At 38.5% G+C, this 24,089-nt stretch overlaps 1 protein-coding gene and 1 long non-coding RNA gene across 4 annotated transcripts in view; one reads left to right on the forward strand and one right to left on the reverse strand.

Moving 5' to 3' along the window:
* The window catches only part of EMCN (endomucin), an 83,151-nt gene extending 69,968 nt beyond the window's left edge, over positions 1 to 13,183 (forward strand). For all 3 annotated transcript variants that reach the window (XM_047798695.1, XM_047798693.1, XM_047798694.1), the window contains 2 exons: positions 4,130 to 4,203; positions 11,584 to 13,183. In XM_047798695.1, coding sequence (XP_047654651.1) covers positions 4,130 to 4,164 — 35 coding nt within the window. In that variant the 3' untranslated portion in view covers positions 4,165 to 4,203; positions 11,584 to 13,183. The remainder of the gene's footprint in view (positions 1 to 4,129; positions 4,204 to 11,583) is intronic.
* The window catches only part of LOC125137711 (uncharacterized), a 146,657-nt gene that overhangs the window by 50,766 nt on the left and 71,802 nt on the right, over positions 1 to 24,089 (reverse strand). The window lies entirely within an intron of this gene.

Raw genomic sequence — 24,089 nt, forward strand, 5'->3', positions numbered from 1 at the left:
GGCCTGCAAGCAGCCTCCACAATAATTTCATGCAGTCCCCTTTATTCTCTTGAGAATCTGACTAAGCACTCAGTAGCTTCTGGGGCTCTCCAGGCTGTGGGCGAGAAGCCTCTGTATGGGAGCCCCTGGCCTTCCTGGGGAGAAGAGGGCTGGGATCAGGACCACCTGCTCTACCACCTAGTACTTCTGTTGAAGCTGATAGCTTCCACTCTCGCAGTAACTGCAGGAATAAGTGGGCAGACCATGGTGGGATGGTGAGGAAACTTTCACTCTCCAAACTTCCTTTTCTTCAGAAGTAACTTTTCAGATCACAGATCTAAGGAGGAAGTAGTATTACGGAAATAGTTAAGATCTAGCCTCTGATACTTTTGTTTCTGCCAATCTCAAGTTAGGAAGCTCACCTCTTGTACTAAAGGAACTTCTCAAAGGTCAACCTAGTTGATTGCCATAAAAAATATCTGATAATAGGGCCAAACTGAAATTGGTGATTCAAAGTCGATTTCAGTAGTAGAACTGATCATCTAAAACGTAATGCTCTGCAAATGCTCTTTGTGCTACCAGGACTTGTCCGTCCACCGTTCACAGGACTTGATCACAGGAATGCCTGAAATGCTTGCAAACACATCTCCTCCCACTGTCTTTCAAAACTTACTCCAATAGGTTTTCTCGCCTACTCAATATTATGTAATAACCTATATGGGAATAAAGAACGTATATGTATCATTGATTCAGTTTGCTATACACCTGAAACTAATGCAACGTTGTAAGTCAACCGTATGGACAATAAAATTTTTAAAAAAACACGAAACTGTGCTCACCATATTCAACAGAAATTACATTGTTATAATTATTTTTATTTAAACACCTCTTGCCAGTAGTGACATCGTTCCTAAAAGATAGGAATAAAGTCTAAAATATATAAGGCACAGTTTTAGCCTAAATTTCCCCTATCTCCTATATAAACACTTTTAAATAGTTTTTAAAAATATAGAAAAGAATTTGATAGAATAAATGTGTGACTACCCACCACTCAGAATTGATGATTGCTACATTTCATGTTATTTGCTACATGGCCTAAGAAATATAGTGTTAATTAATGTACCAAAGTGGGTACCAACATGAAATTTGAGCCTCAGTGGTCTTACGAATTCACTGGATTGGTCAGTACTTCAGTTTATAAACTCTGACCTTATATCTCTAAATAAATTTTGCCATTTTAGAGGTCAATAAATCATATTTCCAAGGAAACAAAGCTCTACAGAACCCTGCCTTTAGGAGGCATGCCAGTGGATGCTAAATTTGGGGGTCTCTACAAGCCTCTGTGAGTAATGGTTATTGTTCTGAAATTTTCTCCTCTGACTGGCCATGAGGTTCATCCAGCCACACTTCCTACTTCCTCTAAATATTTTCCCTCTCAGTCAAGGCTCTTCTGTGGGAAAGGTAGCTGGTAAATCTTTGAAATTAGATTATTTCACTTGATGAGCTTTCTTTAATGCGAAAGAGAAAGCATAACAGGGTATAAACAAGAATGTGCTTTGAGAGAAAGTGAGCACCGAACATAACAGATCAAGGAGTCCTTTAGGAGAACATGTAAGATCCCACGTAATAAGAAATCTTTCTAAGTTAAACATGACCATGATTTACTACAAAATACATATGTGGCACAATACATTTTACTTAATTTTTTCTCTTCATGGCTGCAGCTGCAGCCTATGCCACAACTATGCCAACACTGGATCCTTCGCCCACTGAGCGAGGCCAGGGATCAAACCTACATCCACACAGAGACAATGTTAGGTCCTTAACCCGCTGAGCCACAACAGGCACTCCCGTGACATGATCTATTTTAAATGCGACTCCTACCTACACCACACCTCAGAAAATTAACATCTATTATCCCATTCTTAACATGGAAGGCTAAACAAATATGAAGAAAATTTCCTAAATGGTTCCACAAAAGAAAGAAAACAGTATTATTGAATTGAACTGCAAAGCGTTACTTGATTTTGAATCATTTGGAGAAAGAAAAAGCAGATCTGAATTCCTTATAAGTTTCCTCTGCTTAGAAACCTGTGGTAAGTTTATATTACCTAAGATTAGGTTAAAGCACTTGAGCATGTCTAGAAAGCTTTCCATGATGTGCCAGGCTTCTGCTGCTCAATTTTTTTCTTTCTTTTTCTTTCCAGCCACACCCACAGCATATGGAAGTTCCCAAGCCAGGGATGGAATTCAAGCCAGCACTGTGGCAATGCTCAGATCCCTAACCCACTGCGCCACAGCAGGAACTCCACCTGCTCAATGTTTGAACCACTTAACAACACGTATTCCCCATACATCAGTCATCTCCTATCTGCTGTCTTCCTCTCTGAACTCAGGCTCTTTGGAAGGAGGAGATGGTGCCTTGGTCTCCCTCCTGCTCCTAGCCATTGTGATAATTACACATTACTCACATATATTGGTATACTAATACTAATTAGTTTATTATGGTAATCACTCATTAAATGTCCAGTCAGTTTTTATTTATTGTTATAAGTAAAAGTTCATTCACTACTAGAAATGAGCAAAAGTGAAAAGTTGAATGAAAGATTCACAGATTGATAAAACCATACATGGACTCAGCTTCTGTCTTCTCAGTCCTTCAGAATTTGACTTCATCTCTGCATTGACACCAGAGCTTCCTTGACTGCCCCAGCTCTACATGGTCTTTCTCTCCTCTTATTGTTGATTTGGAAAGTCAACATGCATTATTGCCTTGGAATATCACTTCATGACCTAAACTGCCATTTTAATATTTGACCACACTATGCATCATGGAGAAGAGAGAAAATAGAGAATTAAAAAGAATTAAAAATTACTTATGAAACACAACTTTGATATGATTTTGACATTTGTTGTATTTCCTTCCAGTTGTGTTTTTCTAGGTATATATGTATTTTGTTTGCTTTTACCATATCTATCATTATTGTAACTGTTATTGGAATCCTATGGTATTGGAATCTTTCCACATTTTTTCTTCCCAATTAGATAGACTTTGAGAATTAGGGGAGACATTAACACTTGTAATGATTTTCATATAATTTGCTTTACATGACTTCTGGCAGACCGTAGGAGTTCAATATATGTTTCTTTTGTTGACTTCTCATTCCTGTATTTACATCTCTGGATTCCAGATGTACTGTGCCTTTTGCAAAATAAAAAATAGTGAGCAAAGGCTGTTCTTGGGCAAGGGCAGTGAGGGCTCTTGTTCTGTGCCTGGCATTTCTTGAAGCACAAGACCGAGGAGCTCTTGAAGGAGGGTCCCGGGTCTGTTCTTCTCATTGGTCTCTGGCACTACTTACTATTGCCATGACTGTGCAAGTAACAGGTGACATCATTGAAATCTCCAGTAGACTGGTTCCCTAACTGGCAGAAAAAAGCTGGAGCAAAGCAATGACATTTATTCTCAAAGCTGGAGCTGTGACCCACAGTGCTTTTATATCATGTGACTGATGTTGATACTTGAATCGACTTGAAAGACACAGGTAATGTGAAATGCTTTGACCACAAATCCAAGAGTGTATAAAAATTCTTGAAGTCTCCCAGTTTCCCATCATCCTAAGTTAACATTGATCTTTATCCTGGATGATGAAATAACACTATTATTTTGAGTAATGTTCCCTATGCTCCTTTGTATGTCACCAAAGTATTCATGTGGGCCTATAAATTCATTTTCACAAAACTCTTACTGCATTATTTAAGCAGAGGACCCTAGAATGTCTTCCTGATAAAATGGCATTTTAGATATACAACATAATTTTTCCTGGACAGAGCCTGTTCATGGAATGAGCATAATTCAATAATTCATTCCCTTGGGGGCCTCTCTTGTTATCACCTCCCAGCTCACACCCCCTATCCACAGGGAGTCAGTTAGCATTGCTTCTCTAGGGTGAAAACAAACAGGGGCCGAAAAAAACTCATAAATCTTGGTGAACAATTTCCAGGCAATACCAAGAAGTAAACTGTGGCTCTAATGACATTCTTGAAGGGAAATTGGACTTTGCTTGCAAAACAAAAAACAAGCCAAGAAACTTTATTTTCATCCTTATGCACTCTCTGAGCTTATAGATTAAAACATATCTTCTGTTTTTAGGTGAGCACTCTGCACAAGGGAAAACTAAGAACTGACAGCTTGATGAATCCTCTCCACACCTGGGCAATAAATATGTAAGTTTCCTAATTTCATTCACTGAGATACTCATTAATATCTGTTTTGTTAGCCTGCTGCAGCTCAGATTATTTTTAAAGACTTTTATAAACCAAAAAGTTAATGGCTTATGTCAGTGAAACCATCATTTTTCTATTTGTCTAAAAACAACTCTAAGAAGACTTGCCAAAGAAATGAATGTCTTGGGGGCTGTAGTAGATTTTTCCAGTTGCCCTGCCTACCTTAGGAATGATACAGTTTACTTTTTCTGCCTATTGATAATATTTCCTCATAGAGGCACTTTGCTTCTGCCTAGGTCAATATACACACATTAACAGGGGCAGTTAGACAGGGTTCTATCACTGGCAAAACCCTGCAGGACCCAAAATGACAGTGCTTACAAATATGCAGTTTATTACAGGAAAAGGATATGATGGAGCAGCTGCATTAAAGTAAGACATGCATCACAGCCAAAGGCTGGCTTAGGGCGAGGGGTCCAGGGGTGAGGGGTGGGGAGTCCAGTTGTCCTCCCTCTGTACAGACTGCACTGGGACGTACCTTCTCTCCAGGACCAGGAACCATGTATATGTGCACAAAGGATTTCAAACAAGGGATCCAAAATGCACTCGGAGCTGGGGTTTCTTATCCCCAGATGGTCCTATAGACATATTCCTGCTACAGAAGTAGATGAGTGACAGAGCCCTCCAGGTGTCTCAATGAGACCAGATGCCAAATGATAAATCTCATTATGATAATCATTAATGAATAATTGAAACCTCTCAAAACAATGGTTACAAGCAACTGCTATTCTGCATGTCTTATGCTTTGACCAGGAGTCAGTGCAATGCAGGCACATGTCTTATCTCAGTAAAATGACTCGGGCCAATTTCAGGAGTGCTGGAATTAACCTTCCCAGCTTAGCATAGGGCTGCCTTTTGCTTTTCTCGAATTGGGTAAGAAAATTTTCTTCCGACTTTAAATAATTTTCACAAGAAGCACCAATTAAGTACCCTCGCAATTCATGTTTGATCATTTTTAGAACCGATGATAAAACTTACCCTTAGGCAACTAATGGTAAAAAAGCAAAAAGGCAAATAAGTATATGCTCAGAATTGGCCTGGCCACAGTGGCAGTCCCTCTGGGTTGTGTCCCGGGGAGGAATACCACTGTTAGGTCCACTGCTCCTGTCTAATTCCCCGCACTAACACAGTGCTCCTATAGAAACTCAGTGAGCGTCTGTTGAGTAAATGACACCAGCCATGCTTCCCCGGCCATAAGCATAGACAAAAGAGTGTCATCCAGTGTCAGGATTTCATCCTTCTCTAGCCAGCAAGGGATGGGTTAGGATGAGAGCAATCTGGGAGTTTGTCTATCCTTTTGCATTGTACTCTTTCAGATGCAAGATTCAAGAAGCTGAGAAGCTTGAAACATTCATGGAGACTAGTCCTCGCTAGTACATGGAAGGCTTTCTTCCATACCAGCCATGGGGTTTTTTGGCAACCCTGTGGGCAGGAAAAGGATGCTTTCCAGATTATCAAAACGCTCAAATCCTAGTGACTAACTGTCCAATTTGGAGGAAGACGAAATCTTTTTTTTTTTTTTGCTTTTTAGGGCTACACTTGCAGCATATGGAGGTTCCCAGGATAGGGGTCAAATTGGAGCTACAGCTGCCAGCCTACACCACAGCCACAGCAATGCCAGATCCTTAACCCACTGAGTGAGACCAGGGATCAAACCCACAACCTCATGGTTCCTAGTCGGATTCGTTTCCCCTGTGCCACAATGGGAATTCCAAGACAAAGTCTTCTGTTTAGTGCGAAAGAAAAAGAAAAGGTATATAGGAGACAAGGAAGAGTGCTAAACCAAACAAGCTCGACAAAATGAATTATTGTCCAACTCACATTCCTTTCGATTTCTGTACTTAAAAAAAAATATTCCCAGCCTCTGATTTCATGTCTTGATTTGCAGAGGTAAAGAGCTTTTGTTGCCTTTCTGAGTAATTGTGGGATTACACAACAGTGTTCTGAAGAGTGAAGACTGGAAAGTAATGGGAAGAAACAGGCCTGACATCTGTCAGTTCTGTTGTCTATTTACCTTACCCTTTTTCAATTTATTTCTCTTAGCAAGCATTGTATTACATTTTACATGTAGTACCCAGTGAGTAATTGCTTTCCAAGCTATCAACTAGAAATAGAATACCTACTCAGAAATTCAGGATAAATAGGAGTGTATTTATCAGAACTACAAGTTGAGAAAAGAAGTTGAGAAGTCTTTGGGTCTGTGTGTAACAGCAAACCCCAATATGGAAATATTCATTCATGTTAAAAATTTTCATCTCAGTATAAATTTCTAGATGTATGTAATGCCTGCTGTCTCATATAATGACCATCTATTTTGTGCTGAGTATTATAATGTAATTTGGCAGGACAGACAGGAATTCCAAAATAATTTTTACCTGTGATCCCTGCCCTCTCTGCAAAGCTTTGTCTAGTGGGAACATGAAATCATACACAGGAAATATGAAACTAATTAAAGTAAAAAATTTAAAAGCTGTATGGCCATGATTGAAATAATTCATCAATTCAAACTAGTTCTAAAATCTGAGACTTTTATGTCAACAAGAGGACGTTTGTTAGAAGTTTCAAAAAACATCTTTACACTATAGATTTACTGCTACATTTGGAGACCATAATTTCTTTAGAATAAGAAAATGATTATTTTAGCTTAAAATTCCCCTGTGTAATTTACTTTGATCCTAGCTATTGGCTAGTACCACCCTCAAAATAGTTATTGGTGCAAAACCAACTTGTGTTGAGTTTTGAAAGCCACTGAAATCAAAGATTAGAGATATATTAATTGTATGTATTTCTTTGTATATATATTTGTGCTTATTTGCAACACAAATATGCTATCTTGCAAAATTAATTCTCTTATGACAAGGAGTACATAGCTAAAGGAATTGATTTTCTGTTACAGAGAACTTCTGCTAAAGCCAAAATTTTATGCAAAAAAGTAGAGCAGGCAAACATATTTTTTTTGATGCCAACCAATAGTCTGAACAAATTAGTTGATAATGAGTAGGAAGGTGGGGACATTAGCTAATAATGTCTATAGGGGAAAAATGTATAAAAAACTAAATGTAAAAAAAAAAGAAAGAAAAATTGCCTTTATTACATGTCTGATTGAGAATTTTCAAAACGTGGAGTTCCCGTTGTGGCGCAGTGGTTAACGAATCCGACTAGGAACCATGAGGTTGCAGGTTCGATCCCTGGCCTTGCTCAGTGGGTTAAGGATCCGGCGTTGCTGTGAGCTGTGGTGTAGGTTGCAGACGCGGCTCAGATCCCTCATTGCTGTGGCTCTGGCATAGGCCAGTGGCTACAGCTCGGATTAGACCCTTAGCCTGGGAACCTCCATATGCTGCAGGTGTGGCCCTAGAAAAGGCAAAAAGCCAAAAAAAAAAAAAAAACCCACCCCCCCAAAAAATTTTCAAAATGTGAAACAATATAAAAATTCAATGGAAAAGACAGGAATTTTATTACATCATGACTTAAAACTTCCAACATAAAAAACCATCATAAAGAAAACGATAAATTATAAATTCAGAAGGGTTTTTCATAAATATGAGACCAATTAATTAATATTCTAAATATACAAAGGCATTTATATAAATTGAAAGAGTTTTAATGAGCAAAGGCCATGAATAGGCAATCCATAAAGGAGGAAATAGAAATGGTAATATAAAGTTATAGAAGAGTTCCTGTACTATATTACTAGCCAAAAATGTGAATTAAGACCAAAAAAAATCAGAACCTTCAATTTACTAGACCTTTACTTTTTCTAATTTTTAAAAAGTCATACTGGTGATGCAAATAGTTTCATATGCTGCATTTGAGCATGTAAGTTGGACTAATCTTTCTCAAGAGCAGTGTGGCAGTACTCACTAAGGGACTTAAAATATTCACATTTGTCACCTAGTGACTTCACCTTTAGGAAATTTTCATAAGACAATTACTTGAAATTGATTAAAGATTAATATACGAAGAATGGTAGCAAACATTTGGGCCTACACCACAGCTCATGGCAACACCAGTTCCTTAACCCACTGAGCAAGGCCAGGAATCAAACCCGCATCCTCATGAATATAGTCAGGTTCGTAACCTGCTGAGCCATAGAAGGAACTCCCAAGACAATTTTTAAATTACTGGTAAATACGTCTATGATATATATCAAATGTGGGGCGGGGGGACAATTTTAGAACTGACAGAAAGCCCTTTGACTGTTTTGAAACGAATCTTGTGCTGTAGAGGGGAGGGGACCTGCTGCCACCTGGTCACTCCCTCGCCAGCAGATCTGCTGTCCTTCTGTTCCAAGCTCCCCCCACCTGCCGACAGTTTAAGAAGTGAAAGGAGCGTCAGATCCATGAAGAACTAAGGGGAAGCAAGACCAATAGCTTGTATGAAATCTCATCCCACAGACCCGCAACAAAGTAGAATGTTACCCATTTCCATTTTTCTCCCAGATACAATTCACTGTACTTCTGTAATTTTCTAAATGATGCCCTTGATAATCTTAAAGCAACTCTGCGAACTCCCAAAGAGAGCTTAACATATTTTTCAATTATTTTTCTTACATTTTAAAATGAATTATGAAGGCTAAAAAGAAAATGTCATGAGTAAAAAGAGATTTATTTTCCGATCCTAGTCTTTGGCTCTGAACAAATTTCTTAATAATGTTTTGCATTCGGTTCCACATCTATAACAAAACCAGGACAGAATGATCTTGTCTCCTAAGACCATTGTGCTTCTTTGTTTATAAAATGTTCTCAGTATGGTTAAAGAATCTATCACGATACTTTATTATTAAAGTGATCATGAATTTTCCGTAAGAATCACAAACTTATAAAAGTTTAGGGTTGTGAGAGGTTCGGTGACCATAAAGTTCTGTATTATCAAAGAAGCCAATGCATTGACTTTTAGAGAGATTTAAATGTTGGAAAGAAAGCAATTGGTGATATTTGCAGACATTCACATTGAAAGTACCAACTAAGGAATAAAACCACTACTGAAGCAAGTAACATCCACTTCAGGAAAAAGGTTATCCATGTGGACTACACTCTGATGAAAAATCCAGTTCCTTCCTATATTGGTTTCTTATCTTAGAGGAAAAACATGATCGAAACAATATTAATCATGAGCATTATTCTACTCCATAAATCCAGATGTTTACCTAACTGATCTATGCTGCAAACTCCTAACTTCACGTGGAAACTCACCTACAGGAGATTGGGGTTCAGTTGAAGAAAACGTGACAGAGACCTTACTCCTTGCCAGGTACTAGGCCAGGTATTAAGAGAGACCTGACATGGTTGCTGTCCTCAAGAAGTTTAGAGAAGTGGAGAGAAATACAAAGAAGATCATTTTATTCGATAGGGTAAAATGATAAAATGATAGTGGTATTAAAGCTAGCCATGATGCCTTGAAATACAGTGGCAAATTTCTTAGAAAGTGGTATCTGAGTTGAAACTTATAGGATAAGGAAAAAAGTCACTTGGGTTTTTCTAGGCACAGGGAATAGCATGTAAAATGCAAAGAATTGTGAAACTGCATTACCATGGTATACGAAAAAGATTGTAAATAATTGACTAGTCTAGAGCTGTGCTGTGCACATCTGCTGCAGGATCAGTGAACCATTGCTACCATTCCCTGATGAGATTAAGTACCAAAACAGAGCGTAAGCATTTAAAAGTTGTTATAGCAATCTGATGTTGCGTCAACATTTTATTCATGTTATTGTGTTTTTTAAAATATCAGTTTGCATCTGATTAGAAATTTTCAAAAAGCAACCTGGTCCATAGATAACTTGGGAAGCATGAGCCTGGAAGACACAGTTCAATGCCAGAAGGGGCGGAAAGGGAGGTGGAAGCAGTATAGAGCACCAGACCGTGGGAGGTCTTGTCTCCCAGGCTAAGCTAAATTGTAAAGGACTTCACAGGGTGAGAATGAAATGCTTTCTTTTTCTAAGCAGAATAAACTCTGATTCTTTCCTAGTTACTAATGCCATCAAGAAGCTATTTATTGATTTGGGGACTCTGTCTGACCTTGAGTGTAAAACACACCCAGGAAATTAGTCCAAAATTTGAGAGTGGGGACTGTTTCACAGGCATCCCTATAACCATGGTGCTCTTTCTAGAGCTGCACCATGCTCTGGCCTGTGCTGGATCATCATCAGCCACAGATGCTCTGAGAGGACACCGGAAATACCCCGCTTTACAGTCCTTCCCACAGACTGAGGCTTGACCGAGATCCTGCGTCCACTCTTTGCTCTCCAAACTGCCCCCTAAGCCATAGTAGCCAGTGTCTAGCTTTCCCCCACGACAGTGCAGCCATCCCTACCAAAGGTCCTGCCTCCACCAACCACACCACGAGGGAACATGATGCAGGTCTCTACCCGAGTCCCACTGCCCATCCTCACCCACACCACCTCCCCCTTCTAGATTCCCGCAAACCACAGCCATTAGTAGCATGACCTCCTCTAAGCCTTGCTGTGATGAGCATGTGCCCTTTTCCCAACCGAGGCTCAGAAGCTTCCAAGGCCTGCTCCTTTTTGGATGAACACAGAAAGCTGTTCCTATACTGCAAACAAGAAAGCCCCAAGTAATAAACCTAAACCAAAGTCCTGACTCTCCTTCCCATGAAGAGGTGGAGAGTTGCCTGCTCATTCTTCTCCCTGATCGGTATACAGCAGCAAAGCATGAAAGTGGCCAATAAAGTTCTTAATTACGTTGTCACCCCAAGCAACAGACTGAATGATGTCCCAGCAGTGACAGGGCACAGTGAAGGGCTCTAACAAGAAGAGGAATATGATGAGATTTTTGCTTGAGGCCCTTCACTGAGTGGTTCATGTGCAAGATTAATTTAAGAGGAGTAAGACGGGAAGCAGAGGAGTCGGAAGCCTATTGCAGTATTCCCCAGGAAAAGGACAAGGGCTTCACCAGGTCTGCAGGTACGGTAGGGATGGATATGAGGAGGCAGAATGGAATAGAGAAATGTCTGGAAGATAAAATTCTCCAGAGGTGGTGACTGTGAATACAGGCACTGGGGCATGAGGGCTATTACGAGAAGAGACTATGCCCTCACTTCTAGCAGGAGTGCCTGGACAGACCGCAGAGCTAAGAGCAAGGGTTGGATTACAGAGTGGGAGGGGACAGGTCTGGGAGGCAGTAGAGGGGGATTTCCTTTCAGACTTGCTGAGGTTGAGGTGCTTACAAGACACTCCAGTGACTACTTGGTGCAAAACTCCCACTAGTCACTAACATTTCTTACCAAGAGAGAATTTCCCCCATCATCTCTCCTCCTTCTTCACTTTCTCATAATCTGAACTTCTTTGTTTTCCCTCTACAGGCTTAATCTTCAGCTTCTATGCTCCACGAGTAGCAAGGGAGAAAGCCTTGTGGAATCAATCCTGACTTCCAACCCTGCTTGCCTGTCTGCACCAGCCAGTCACCTGGTCCCAATAGAGGATTTCCAGATGACATGTAATAATCTGATAGAGTCAAAGATAATCCTGGGCCTCTCCTGTCCTTTGAGACATGAAAAAGCACATTACCACATTTATAGGAACATTCCGAGGAGAGTGAATTTTAAGAGGGGTGTCTGCGAGCAGTCGACAGACCAGGTTGACCAGACCAGGCAGGTGGCTCCACTGATGAAATGATTGTCCCGTGAGTTTAAAGTTTCCAGAACCAACAGATTTCACCCACAGAGACATTCCTACTTTCTGGGTGTTCTTCTATTACCTAATGTTTGTATTTATTGTTTTCCACTATGTTAATGCAGGGAAAATTTGCAAGTGTATTATTAAATACTGGATCGAAATCCTGCCAGGCCACTTTGTACATAAAGATATTTTATTCATACTTTTATGTGTTACTTTTAATAAATAATTACTGTACTCAACACACTAAAAATATCATAATGTGACTATGAAAATGGCAGGTGTATTGTCTTCCCATAATTGTGAATATTTTTGGATTGATTATTAGAATATGAGAACTCAGTAATGAAGGACATCTAAGAAAGAGACAAAAGATGCAGGTATAGACCCTGTTCAAGAGAAGTCAACTTACCCTTTCTCTGGTCTTCCTATTTGTAATTCACGGTGTGTAACAAGGATATAAGGGCATTTATGACAGTCTGAACAGGACTGAGATGTTTTTCGTACTCCATTTGATTGATACTATCTCTGTGCATTTTTAAATTTCTTTTAGAAATATATTGATTTGTTCTAGCAATCATTGTTAAATCTTCAGATTGTAGAAACCAACATTTCATAAATACATAGTTCTGATATTATTTTTCAGAGTATCACTTTCCTAAAAACACCATCTGATTATAGCTGCCACTCCATCAGGGACAAATTCTTTTGTTGAAAGCTGATTGATCAACCTTGACCACTCCTTGGACACATGGGATCAAAATGTCATGTTGGTTCAAGTTCTGTGGAAAGCTTTGGCACTAACAAGCTGCCAGGGGAAGCTCTTTAATTTTTATGATTACTAAGCTGATTTTGATGCTGAATTACCTTAGTAATATGAAGGCAGTGCAGTGGAGACAGAAGGGTATAGTTAAAACTACCTTCAGTTTATTTTGTTGCAATGTATTTTAAAATGGTCAGCACTAAGGACTGTGTAAATAATCATTTTGGTTTTTCACTCCCTGATGTCTGGATTATTTCTCATCAAGGATACCAAGCAAGGATACTTATGTTTCTGACAGGTGCCTCTTTCTGTTTCTTTGAGAAGAAAAATGGGGATGAGGAAAAGAAAAAGAAAAGCAGTAGGATAGAGGAAAAAGACAAAGGTCTCTAATACATACACTTTCCCCTGAGGGATGTTTTGCCCATGCTTATGTTTACCCTAAAAGTCTTTACATGGATGCAACAGTGGCTAGAGCATGCCAATCATGGAGCATTTGTCTTCAAAATAAAAATATGTCAACAGCCCTAGAATGCTTTATGGAGTGCCTCAGCAGAAGCATTGTTGCATAGAATGGTACTGTGAAGATACAAACTCTTCTGCAATTTAAATTGCTACAAGTAATATGTTTTTCTGGCTTCTAGAAACACCATTTTCTTGCCCTTGCATAAGCATTGTTGGAAAAGAGTTTACAAAGATCAGGAAGAGGGAAAGCTTTTTAATTATAATGGAAGAATGAAATTCATTCTAGTTCAAGAGTTACACATAAAGAATATGCTTTATACTGACAACTATGGCACTAAATCTTTAAAACGTCAAAGTGATAAGAGGATCGAGGCACTAGAGATACAGAGATACTCACGGCATCTTGTGTCAATCTCAGAGGTAAGGCCTGCATTTTTGTGAGTCAACTTGAACTTCTACTGAAATAGAGTATTTGGTTTTCAGGTCCAAATTATCATTAATCAGGAATTTTTTAATTAGATGATTTAGATGATCTACTTTTTTATGCCTCACTTATAAATTTTTTATTCTGATAATACAGTTCATATGTCACTGCAGCAAAGGAAAGGATGTATTTAGATCAAAGCCAAACCTTTCTATGTGTTCGTTCTGCAGGACCATATGAATATAATTTAAGTATATCCATAGTTAAAACGTAAACAAGAGCTAATTAACTGGTGCCATTGTCACCTGAGAATAAGCGATGGTGGCTGACACACTGGTTTTGATCAGCCCAACAGAGAAAAGCTTCCAAATTCCCCTTGCTGAGCTGAAATACTCCCTGGCATACCTGACAAATCTGTGTCTTATTTCTTGTCTAGCTGCCATGCTTAAGTTCTCGAGGATCAGCTGAGGACATCCACAAACCTTCAACCATTAGCATACTAGATTTTCCTGATTTTTCTCCTTTGAGTCCTACTTGTGATTATTTGAAATTTTATGGGGCCCCAAAAAGAAAAGTGGCTAAGCCCTTTAAAAGTCGTGTTTTGAGTGACAGTCCTAAGACTATGAATTTGTTAATTATTGCCTAATATTAACAATATCCATCATTGTGGTTCATTAAATAACAACTACCTAAACTGATAACTGCTAATGGATTGTCCACAAGTCTTCCCATCAAAATTCCCCCACAAAATCAAGACTTCTCATGTTCCTTTTAATGAGTATACTTTGTCTTTTCTTCAAGGGGATTTGTCCTAGGAGGTTGAATATATCTTTTACCTGTTCTGGATACTTTTGAAAGGAAAAACAGTTTTGATAAATAATGGAAAAACACTTGTCTTGTTCATAAATATTACATTCTTGGGCTTGAAATCAGACTTCCACCAAAGTGATTATGGATAAATTCATTAGTTACTGGCACCACGTCTGAGAATCACTCTACGCCAGGCACTGTGCTAAAACCTTCACATCCATCATCTCAGTTAATACAACAACAGTGGTAAGATATGATTTCTGACATTATTATTTTTATCATTATTGTTAGCATCAGCAGCAGCATATTCATTTTAGGAATATGGAAACCAAGATGAAAAATTAAGTCACTTGCCCAAGATTGTACAACTAGTAAACAGTAAACATTTGGATTCTGACCTAAACCCCAAATCCCTGTTCTTCATCACTCTACTACTTAGTCTTTCTATTCTCTGTTTACTTATCTATAAAAAGGTGTGGTCCTCACTATAGCTGAAATATGGACCACTTTATCATTTTGTTAGAATGACAAAATCATGTATAAATCTTATGAAATCCCCAAAAAGCTACCAAAATTAGTAAGTTAATTTATTATAGTTGCAGAATATAAGATAAATTTATAGAATCAGCTGAGTTATTTAACTAAAAAAATGAAAACGTAAAAAATATACTATTTACAATAATGCCAGCAAATATAAAATTCTCAGGGATAAAGCTGGCAAAAAAATGTTCACTCCTTACAACTTAAAACTGTCAAACTTTGAAGAGAAATTAAAGAATACTAAATAATGGATTAAAAGACTCAATATTATTAAGATGTCAGTTCCATTCTAATTGATCTACAGATTTATCAGTTTCAGGCCAAATCTAGTTTTCTTCTGTGTAGAGATTGATAAGATGATTACAATATTTATATGGCAATAAAATGAACTTCGAATAGCTAAAACTTTTTTAAAAAATCATTAAATTGGAGGATTTACACTACTGGATTTAAAGATTTACTTAAAGCTATAACAATCAAGACAGTTTAGAATTGATCTAAGAATAGAATTTAATAAATAAAACAAAATAGTAATTACACAAAGAATTAAATGTATATGCTTTCCACCTATATAGACCTGAATTTATGGTCAACAGATTTTTGATAAGTCTGCAACCTGCAATAGTAATTCAGTAGGGAAAGGACAGTATTCTCAATGAACTATTCTGGAACCAACGTGCAGAAAAATTGAAGCCCAACCTTACCTCACACCACACACAAGAACAGTTCTAAATGTGTCATAACCTTAAGCACTAAATCCAGATCTATACCATTTACCTTATTAAACATCAGTAAAGATTTCCTAGATAGGAAGATTCAAAAGGCCAAAGAAAATTCTGCTCTTCAAATGAGCATTAATAAACTGAAAATGCAAAGCCAAAGAATAGAAGAAAACACTTACATTATATATGTATGACAAATGCCTTGGATCTAGATCATATACGGAACTCAAAAAACTTAAAAATAAGAAGTCAATCCACCCAAAAAAACAAAAAACAAAAAAAAATTGAAAAGGCAATTCACAAAAGAGGATATGTAATTTTCTGACAAGCACATGAAAAGATACTCAGGATCAGTCATCAGGAAAAAGACTACTTAAAACTACAAAGACTACCACTACATATCAACAGGAGTGACTAAAATTATAAAGACCTGGAGTTCCTGCTGTGGTGCCGTGGGTTAAGGATCCAGTGTTGGCTCTGCAGTGGCACAGCCTATCCCTGGCCCAGCACAGTGGGTTAAGGATCCAGCATTGCTAAAGCTGTGGCACAGGTCGCAGCTGTGGCTCTGATTTGATTCTTTTCCTGGGAAATTCCATATGCTGTGAGTGCTGCTTAAAAAGAAAAAAAGGAAGAAAAGAGATCAAAAATGCCAAGTGTTGATGAACATATGGAGAAACTAGAAGTTTCATACATTGCTGAAAGGAATGTAAAATCATTTAACAATTTGGAAAACTTAGCAGATTCTTCTTGAAAGTTTAAAAAGTTAAATTTATATTTCTCATATGACAGCATCTCCACTTTTATATATTTACCCAAGAGAAAAGAAAATACATGTCCTGGCTATACAAAGACATATAACCAAATATTCATATGAGCTTTATTGATAATAGCTAAAATCTGTAAATGACAAACAAATTGTGGTATGAAATACCACTCAGAAATAAAATGGAACAAACTGTTGATATACCCAGAAACTGAATGCCCAAAACACTATGCATTACGCTGCAAAAAAGTCAGATGTGGTGGAATGCATCCTTTAGGCTCCCTTTACATGAAACACTTTAGAAATAAGATCAATGGCTGTCTTGTTCCAGCGAAATGCCAAGAAAGAGGGACGTTTTTGAGATGATAGAAATTTCTATAGTTTGATTATGGCGTTGAATACACATTTGCCAAAACTCAAGCTGTAGACTTAAAACAGGTACATTTTAAGAACTATGAACTATAGAACTATGTAAAATATACCTTAACAAAATTGACTTTTAGAAAAGTTTTTATAAACTTTTTTCAAGGGAAGGGTTATATTATTAACTTCCAGTTATTGGCTGAATTGGGCCCCTCCCCAAAATTTATGTGTTGAAGTCCTAACCCATAGTCCCTCTGGAATGTGACTGTTTTGGGAATAGGGTCTTGAAAGTGATAATTAAGGTTAGATAAGTTCATTAAGGGAGACCCTAATCCAATATAACTGGTGTCCTTATAAGAATAGATACACACACACACGGAACATCATATGAAGTAAGACCATATGATAGTAAGACCATATGATAGTAAGACCATCTACAGGCTGTGGAGAGAGGCCTCAGAATGAAACCATTCTCTTGGGTAAATACATAAAAGTGGAGACGCTGACATATGAGAATGGTTTCATTCTGACAATTTCTTGCCTCCAGAATTATAAGGAAATAAACCTGTTAATACCACTCAGTCTGTGATACTTTGTTATAGCAGCCCCTAGTAAACTAATACACTTATTAGTTTAGTACACTTAATAACCTACAGGGTTATTGAGATAATTCAATGAGATTATGAAGTATTAGAGACACAAGAAATATTAACTTTTTCCCTCTTTGATTTTTCTCAGTGACAATCCGGGTTAGAACTACTCATACTTAAAACCAAGATTAACTGGCAAGCCTGAGATCCCTTGCCAATAGCTGGAAGAATATCTAAACCCTTTCTATTCTACTACTAGATTATAACCTTCTATGCTTCTAAGCATCACAATTCTAGATACCTCCTATTAACATAAATGAGCTTTGAGTGAGGTTAACATTTATGTCATAAGATATAAAAATACTGAAATCCTTCCTTACCATTGATAAATAGCTGCTGTCCTGAGCCCACTTCCTCCCCAAGTTCCCCCACCCGCCACAACCCTCCTGCTCTGTTCCCTGGACTCATGTCCTCTAGGATCCTGCACCTGAGGGGTTGTTAATGCTGGCAAACTGTTCTTATAAGTCAATGTCCCAAGCTGCACTTACAGTTAGATCTTCTGAACATCCCTGGTGCATATAACTGTGATTTGATAATGACAGGATGATAATTTCAGAGGACATGTTTTTAAAATATGGATTTTTGTGATTTTTGGAACAGGTTTGTTTTGTTGGCCAAATATAAGCCTGGATACCTTAATTTAAGCACACTTGAAACAAGATAATGATTGCAATGTTTTAAGGTTGAAAACCTGACTTGTATGCTCAAATTTAGGCTCAGAATAGCCTTCTTTAGTATCAGTGTTTGTGACATCTATACTCCCCTACTCATGAATATAAACCAAGGCTGTGTGTGTGTGTGTGTCTGTGTGTGTGTGTGTGTGTGTCTGTGTGTGACAGAGAGAGAGAGAGAGAAGCTCTGTAAAGGACAGTTTCTTTGGTTTACTAGCAATATATGCCAGAGGGCTTCTCCTGCTGCTGCTGCAGAACAGTGTCATAATGCTGCATGCGTTTAAATTATAAATGTAAGTACAGGGCAGGATTTATAGCATTTTGCTTGGAACTAAAACTAAAGCAAATGAAGGCATTTAAAACAAACACTGTCAGGCACTACATTGCTGTTACCATTGAATGGCATTTCATTATTCCAAAGAGATTAAAGAGTTGATAGACTGGAAGAGCACTGATGAGGTTTTCACTGGGTTTGCAGTAAAACCCACTTATTTGCTGAGTGCAGTAGCTGCTCTTTGTGGTGTGTGTGCTCAAGAAGCAGGTTCCAATGAATACCTTTATTATATAAGAACTATGGTCCAGAAGAGTATCAAACTTCGCTTTGCCATCTTCGACTGATGTCCCCCCCAGTCTTAGCTCTGTCTTGTTGTCGAGATATGGCCCACTCCCTGGGATTGCATGAATTTTTATTTCAAAAGAAGAATAGTCCCTCTAAAGTTCTGATAGCTGAGCTTCCCACTCTGTGGAGGTTCAGAGTGTGAAGTATGGAAATGAAGTCAAACTGTCTGGGTAGAGAAACGTGGGAAGCTTTCAAAGGTTGAAATTTTAAGAAATGTGTGTGGGAAGGGAACAAAGGCTGAAATCATCTCTTAATACCAAATGCTAATAATATTATCATCACCATCATCATCCTCGATAAAGTTTTATTACTACCTACTAGACCAAGGTATTATTTTAGAGGAGTTACTGAAAGACATCATGAGTGATAATTCCCTCTAGGAGTTTACTGCATGGAAGACAAAACATATAGCTTTAAAATGGGGGCTGTTTTTGGCTTACAGATAACAGGGGCAGGCAGGTGAGGTGAAGTCATGTTAAATGGAAAGCTAAGGTGGTGCTTCTTCTCCAAGCTGTGTACATTGGGCCTATCACAGGCGCGGAAAAAATGACTAGAGTTAGAGATGAGATAGGTCCCATCAGTTACCTTCTGAGGTCGAGACGGCAACATTAAGGTTTTGAGCAGATTACATAAAATAAGGCATGCAAGTCATTTAGCACAAGGCCTAGCATATAAACCAAGCATGAAAAACACTAACTTCAAAATAAAACAAAATTAAATGTAGCAGTGGATTAACACAGATAATTAAGTATACAAGGTTGGCGTATAAATAGAAGCCACATCCTGGAAAAGTTTGGCCTCTTTTTCTGTAGGCACTGAAGAAACTCTGAATGTATTTCAGCCAAGTAGAATCTTATGGATTTTTTTTTTTTCTTTTTAGGACCAATTTGGTATATGGGCATATGGAAGTTTCCAGGCTAGGGAACTAGTTCGAATGGGAGCTACAGCTGCCGGCCTACACCACAGCCACAGCAATGCCAGATGCAAGCTGCCCAAGCAACCTACACTACAACTCACAGCAACACAACCTACACTTAACCCACTGAGCAAGGCCAGGGATGGAAACTGTATCCTTATGGATACTGGTTGGGTTCTTTACAACTGGAACTCCCACCAGTAGATCTTTCTGATTTTGCTTCTTAAATTTTTTTAATGCAAAAAGGAAGGAAAGGGGCATAGTCAAAAGTATTTCCAAAAGAATATATGTGATTTTGATGCTTAGAATAGCTCCTAGAATAGTGCTATCATTAAATAGCACTATTTAATGATAAGAGGTTGTATTTCCTTCTATTGGTCTATTTCAGGGGATAGTTTTGTCCAAAGATCAAGAAAAACTCCCTTTTCCTTGCTGAGCCCAGTTAATTAATAAGGTATTTTACTAAAGCAACAAAAGGTTCACACCATGAAAATACAAACATTAGTCCAAATGTTTCCAGAAAATCTCTTTTTTTGCTATTCAACTCAATACTAATTAGTAATCAACTATTACCCACATGGATTCTCAAACTTCAGTCACTTGAGTCTTTCTCCTTAATTGTTTCAAAGGACTGAGATTTTCTGTAACTCAGCCCACTCTTACCCCATCTTAAAGGGGTAGATTTAAAAAAACAACTGATTCATCCAGGTTCAAGGTCAACAAAGCTAGATCTGTCTTTGATGTAACCTGCTAGTTTCTTTTATCCCAAGGTGATGGGCAGCAATAATAACCAATTATAATCTATACTGTCCAAATAAGGGCAAATGGAAGTGGGTTTCCATTATTCTCTAAAAGATATTGCAAAATTTCAGGTAGGCAAAAATTCTCATGAAAGTTCAAGCTATGATGATAAGTGCATATTGTATTATAATTATCATCTTATACATAAACTTGCCAAAATAACCTTGTGAATAAGTTGGGTTGCTATTGTCAACACACACAGTCACATACATACATACATAATGCTGGCTCCCAGCAAAAAGAAGTCAGATGTGGTGGATGTATACTGTAGGCTCCCTTTACTTGGTATTGATAGGAAGATAACTATTAAGAATATAGTCAGAGGAAATTCCCACTGTGGCTCAGTGGGTTATAAACCCAACTCGTATCCATGAGGATGTGGGTTTGATCCCTGGCCTCACTCAATGGGTTGGGGATCCAGCGTTACCATGAGCTGTGGTGTAGGTCACAGATTCAGTGGCTCAGATCCCACATTGCTGTGGCTGTGGTGTAGGCTGGCAGCTGCAGCTCCCATTTGACCCCTAGCCTGGGAACTTCCATATGCTGCAGGTGCAGCCCTTAAAAAAAAAAAAAAGAAAAAAAGGAATACAGTTAGAAATAAGATAAGATCATTTTCAATTTTATTGAGCACTCATCACGCTGCAAATTTGTAAAGAGGAACCAGCTATGAACCAACAGGGGATTATCATTCTCTCGCTCCTACACTATAACGCTTCCTTGAGGCATTCACTCATCTATGTATTTCATATTCAGTTATTTGTATCTGCATTGAAACTGGGGACTCTTTTGCCAGAGCATACACATAATTAGGCAAACCAAAGAATCTTCCCAGTCATTTATCACTCTGGCTTATGGTCCACCATCCTTCTGGATCTAGTTCCATCCATGAATTCTAGGCAAACATTATCCTCAGTGATCCACAGGTAACCACATTTTCAAAACCCTTCCAGTTATTATCCACCGTCTTATTTCAATCGCAATTAACTACATGCAAATCCCTGACCATTCCAGACTCTGAGTATTACTACCTTTCCCAGAGATGTTCTTCCTTTTAGACTGCCATTCTCCCTCTTAGCTTTCATAGTTTTCTCTAAAGACCCACAGCGTAACTCTCACACATTTTAAGTAACTACATTGTATCTCACAATACGCTGCAATTATTTTAACATGAAAAGATATTTATATTTTTTTCTTATATATGAAAAGATATTTATATATTTATAAAATTTGAACCTGAGTCCTTCATATTTATATAGCCACTTCCAAATCCTCACTGCTTGTGGGGCTGGAAAGAATTCTACCATGGCATAGAGCCGGCCTAAACAGGCACCCAGTGCATATATGTGGGCTCAATGATTGATCTTTATGCAATTTCTTATGTATCAATGTTTCCAAATCAGTGTTAGAGTTATAGCCATATTACCAGATGGGAAGGAAACAAAATTGGCTCTGAAATTCCAAAGAAACCTACCTTCATAGGAAAGCTTTGTCTAAATTTTCTTTTAATTGTTCTTGATATGCTTTTTCCTAAGACTCTAGTGATATATCAACGATGGCATGCATCCATTTATTAAATGAATTATTTATTGGGAACCCAGGATGTCCCAGATACTCTGGGTATGTCAGAAGTAAAGTGGCAAGATAAGCATAGTTACTGTCCACCTAGAGGTCAGAGAAAAGGATGGAAACTCATACATTTGCCTAAAACTAGAATTAAATGATGAAATGAAACTGGGAAGAGTCCCACACATACTTTGCTTCTGAGAAGACAGCAAACCCTTTTTTTTTTTTCTAAAAAGCAAGATAATGGAAAGGAAAATATTTCAATTTTTTCATTGCTTGTCCCATTCAAAAAGATGATACAGACTAACTAAAACATTGAGCATGAATCCTGTGGCTGCGTGGATTCTGTTTTTTGAGGCAACAAAATGATATTCTCAGGTTTTTTCCTCCCCTGAGACATCTTACCTGCCTTTCTATAATATCTCTCTATTCTCCATATAGAGACTGTGGCACTCAGAAAACAACAGGTAGGAAGTAGGAACAAGTCTTAAGTACATTAGCAAAAAGAGTCCTTTAGAATATTCTGAGTATTCTTCGTTTTCATGTAGTGAGCTGATTCAAAGTGTTATAGAAGGAAGTTGGGCAGGGGAGCTGGAGGAGGGTTGTCACATGATTGAACCTCAACAGAATTTATCAGGTAAAAGGCTACCCAACTCCAGAAATGGAAACGGGAACTGTGTAACAATTTGTTCTCTTGTCAGGCATATGTCAAGCACTCAAGTGGATGGTGAGTGAGATCAGGGAAATCTATATATTGTTTATGTTAATAAAACCAAGTATAGGTCTATTTCCTTCAAGGAAGAGTAAACAACAAGGTAGGAAAATACAGCCTATGAGGAAAAGCTGCAGAAAAGGAGAAAAGAGCGAGATAAGGAAGACCCAGAAGAATATAGGTCTGAAATTGACTTATCATGAGAATCAGAGCATAAGCTTAGAAAAGAGCATGACCTCTATGACACAAAGAAAGCAATATTAAGAGCACAGGTTAAGGAGTTCCTGTCATGGCTCAGTGGTTAACAAACCTGGCTAGTATCCCTGAGGACATGGGTTCAATCCCTAGCCTCGCTCAGTGGGTTAAGGATCCAGGATTGCCGTGAGCTGTGGTGTAGGTCACAGACATGGCTTGGATCCCATGTTGCTGTGGCTGTGGAGTAGGCCAGCGGCTATAGTTTTGATTCGACCCCTAGCCTGGGAACCTCCATATACTGCAGATGCGGCCCTTTAAAAAAAAAAAAAAAAAAGAGCACAGGTTAAGACCACAGCTTCAGCTTAGGTGGCACCTGCGGCTTAGATCTGATCCCTGGCCTGGGAACTCCATATGGCCTGGGGCAGCCAAAAAAAAAAGAGAGAGAGAGAGCGCAGAGGTTCAGAGGCAATGGCAATGGTGAGCACAAGGGATGGGAAGAGTCCAAGGGAACCATATGCAATAGAGGGATTCCACTTCTCTCTTGAAGTAATAAGGAGTAGGGAAGAAAAAAGAGGGAAAAGACAAAAGGAAAGAGAAAAGGTCTGACATAAACCCCCCAAAATGCATTTTTTTATTAGAAAAGGAAAAATCTGTGCAATTCTATACTAATACATTTAAAGATGTTGATGAAATTGATGAGTTTAATGGGGAAACAGAAATAGCACAGATTGACTCAAGAAGAAATGTAACAACCTGAAACTGCCAAGAATGACACTTTCCTCTCTTCTGGGTACATTCCTCCTGCATAACCACCTGCAGGCTAAAACTGATGGGAAGTCAGGTAAGGTGAGAAGGCCTCCTTCTCTTCCCCAGCCAGCAAACCAGAGCTCTCTAATGGTGACACCAAGCACGCACACCACAATGTGCTGTAGTCTTGCCTGTGGTGCCTGCTCCTTGCACGCCTTGGGAAGAAGAGAGTTAGGACTTGACGGAGGATTTAGTTTCCCCTGGGACTCCTTGACCAATACTAACTGCCCAACCTTGCTGTGAGTCATTAAAACATTCGGACGTACTCTTCCTTCCTCCTTTGCCATTATCTTTCTGAAGCCCCTCTTCTCTTCCCTCATTAAGGTGTTGTATTAGTTTGCTAGGGCTGTCATGATAAAAGGCCACACGTAAGAGTTGCTTAAACAAGAGGAATTTCTTTTCTCCCAGTTTT

Source organism: Phacochoerus africanus, chromosome 10, assembly GCF_016906955.1.
Source record: "Phacochoerus africanus isolate WHEZ1 chromosome 10, ROS_Pafr_v1, whole genome shotgun sequence".
Lineage (NCBI taxonomy): Eukaryota > Metazoa > Chordata > Mammalia > Artiodactyla > Suidae > Phacochoerus > Phacochoerus africanus.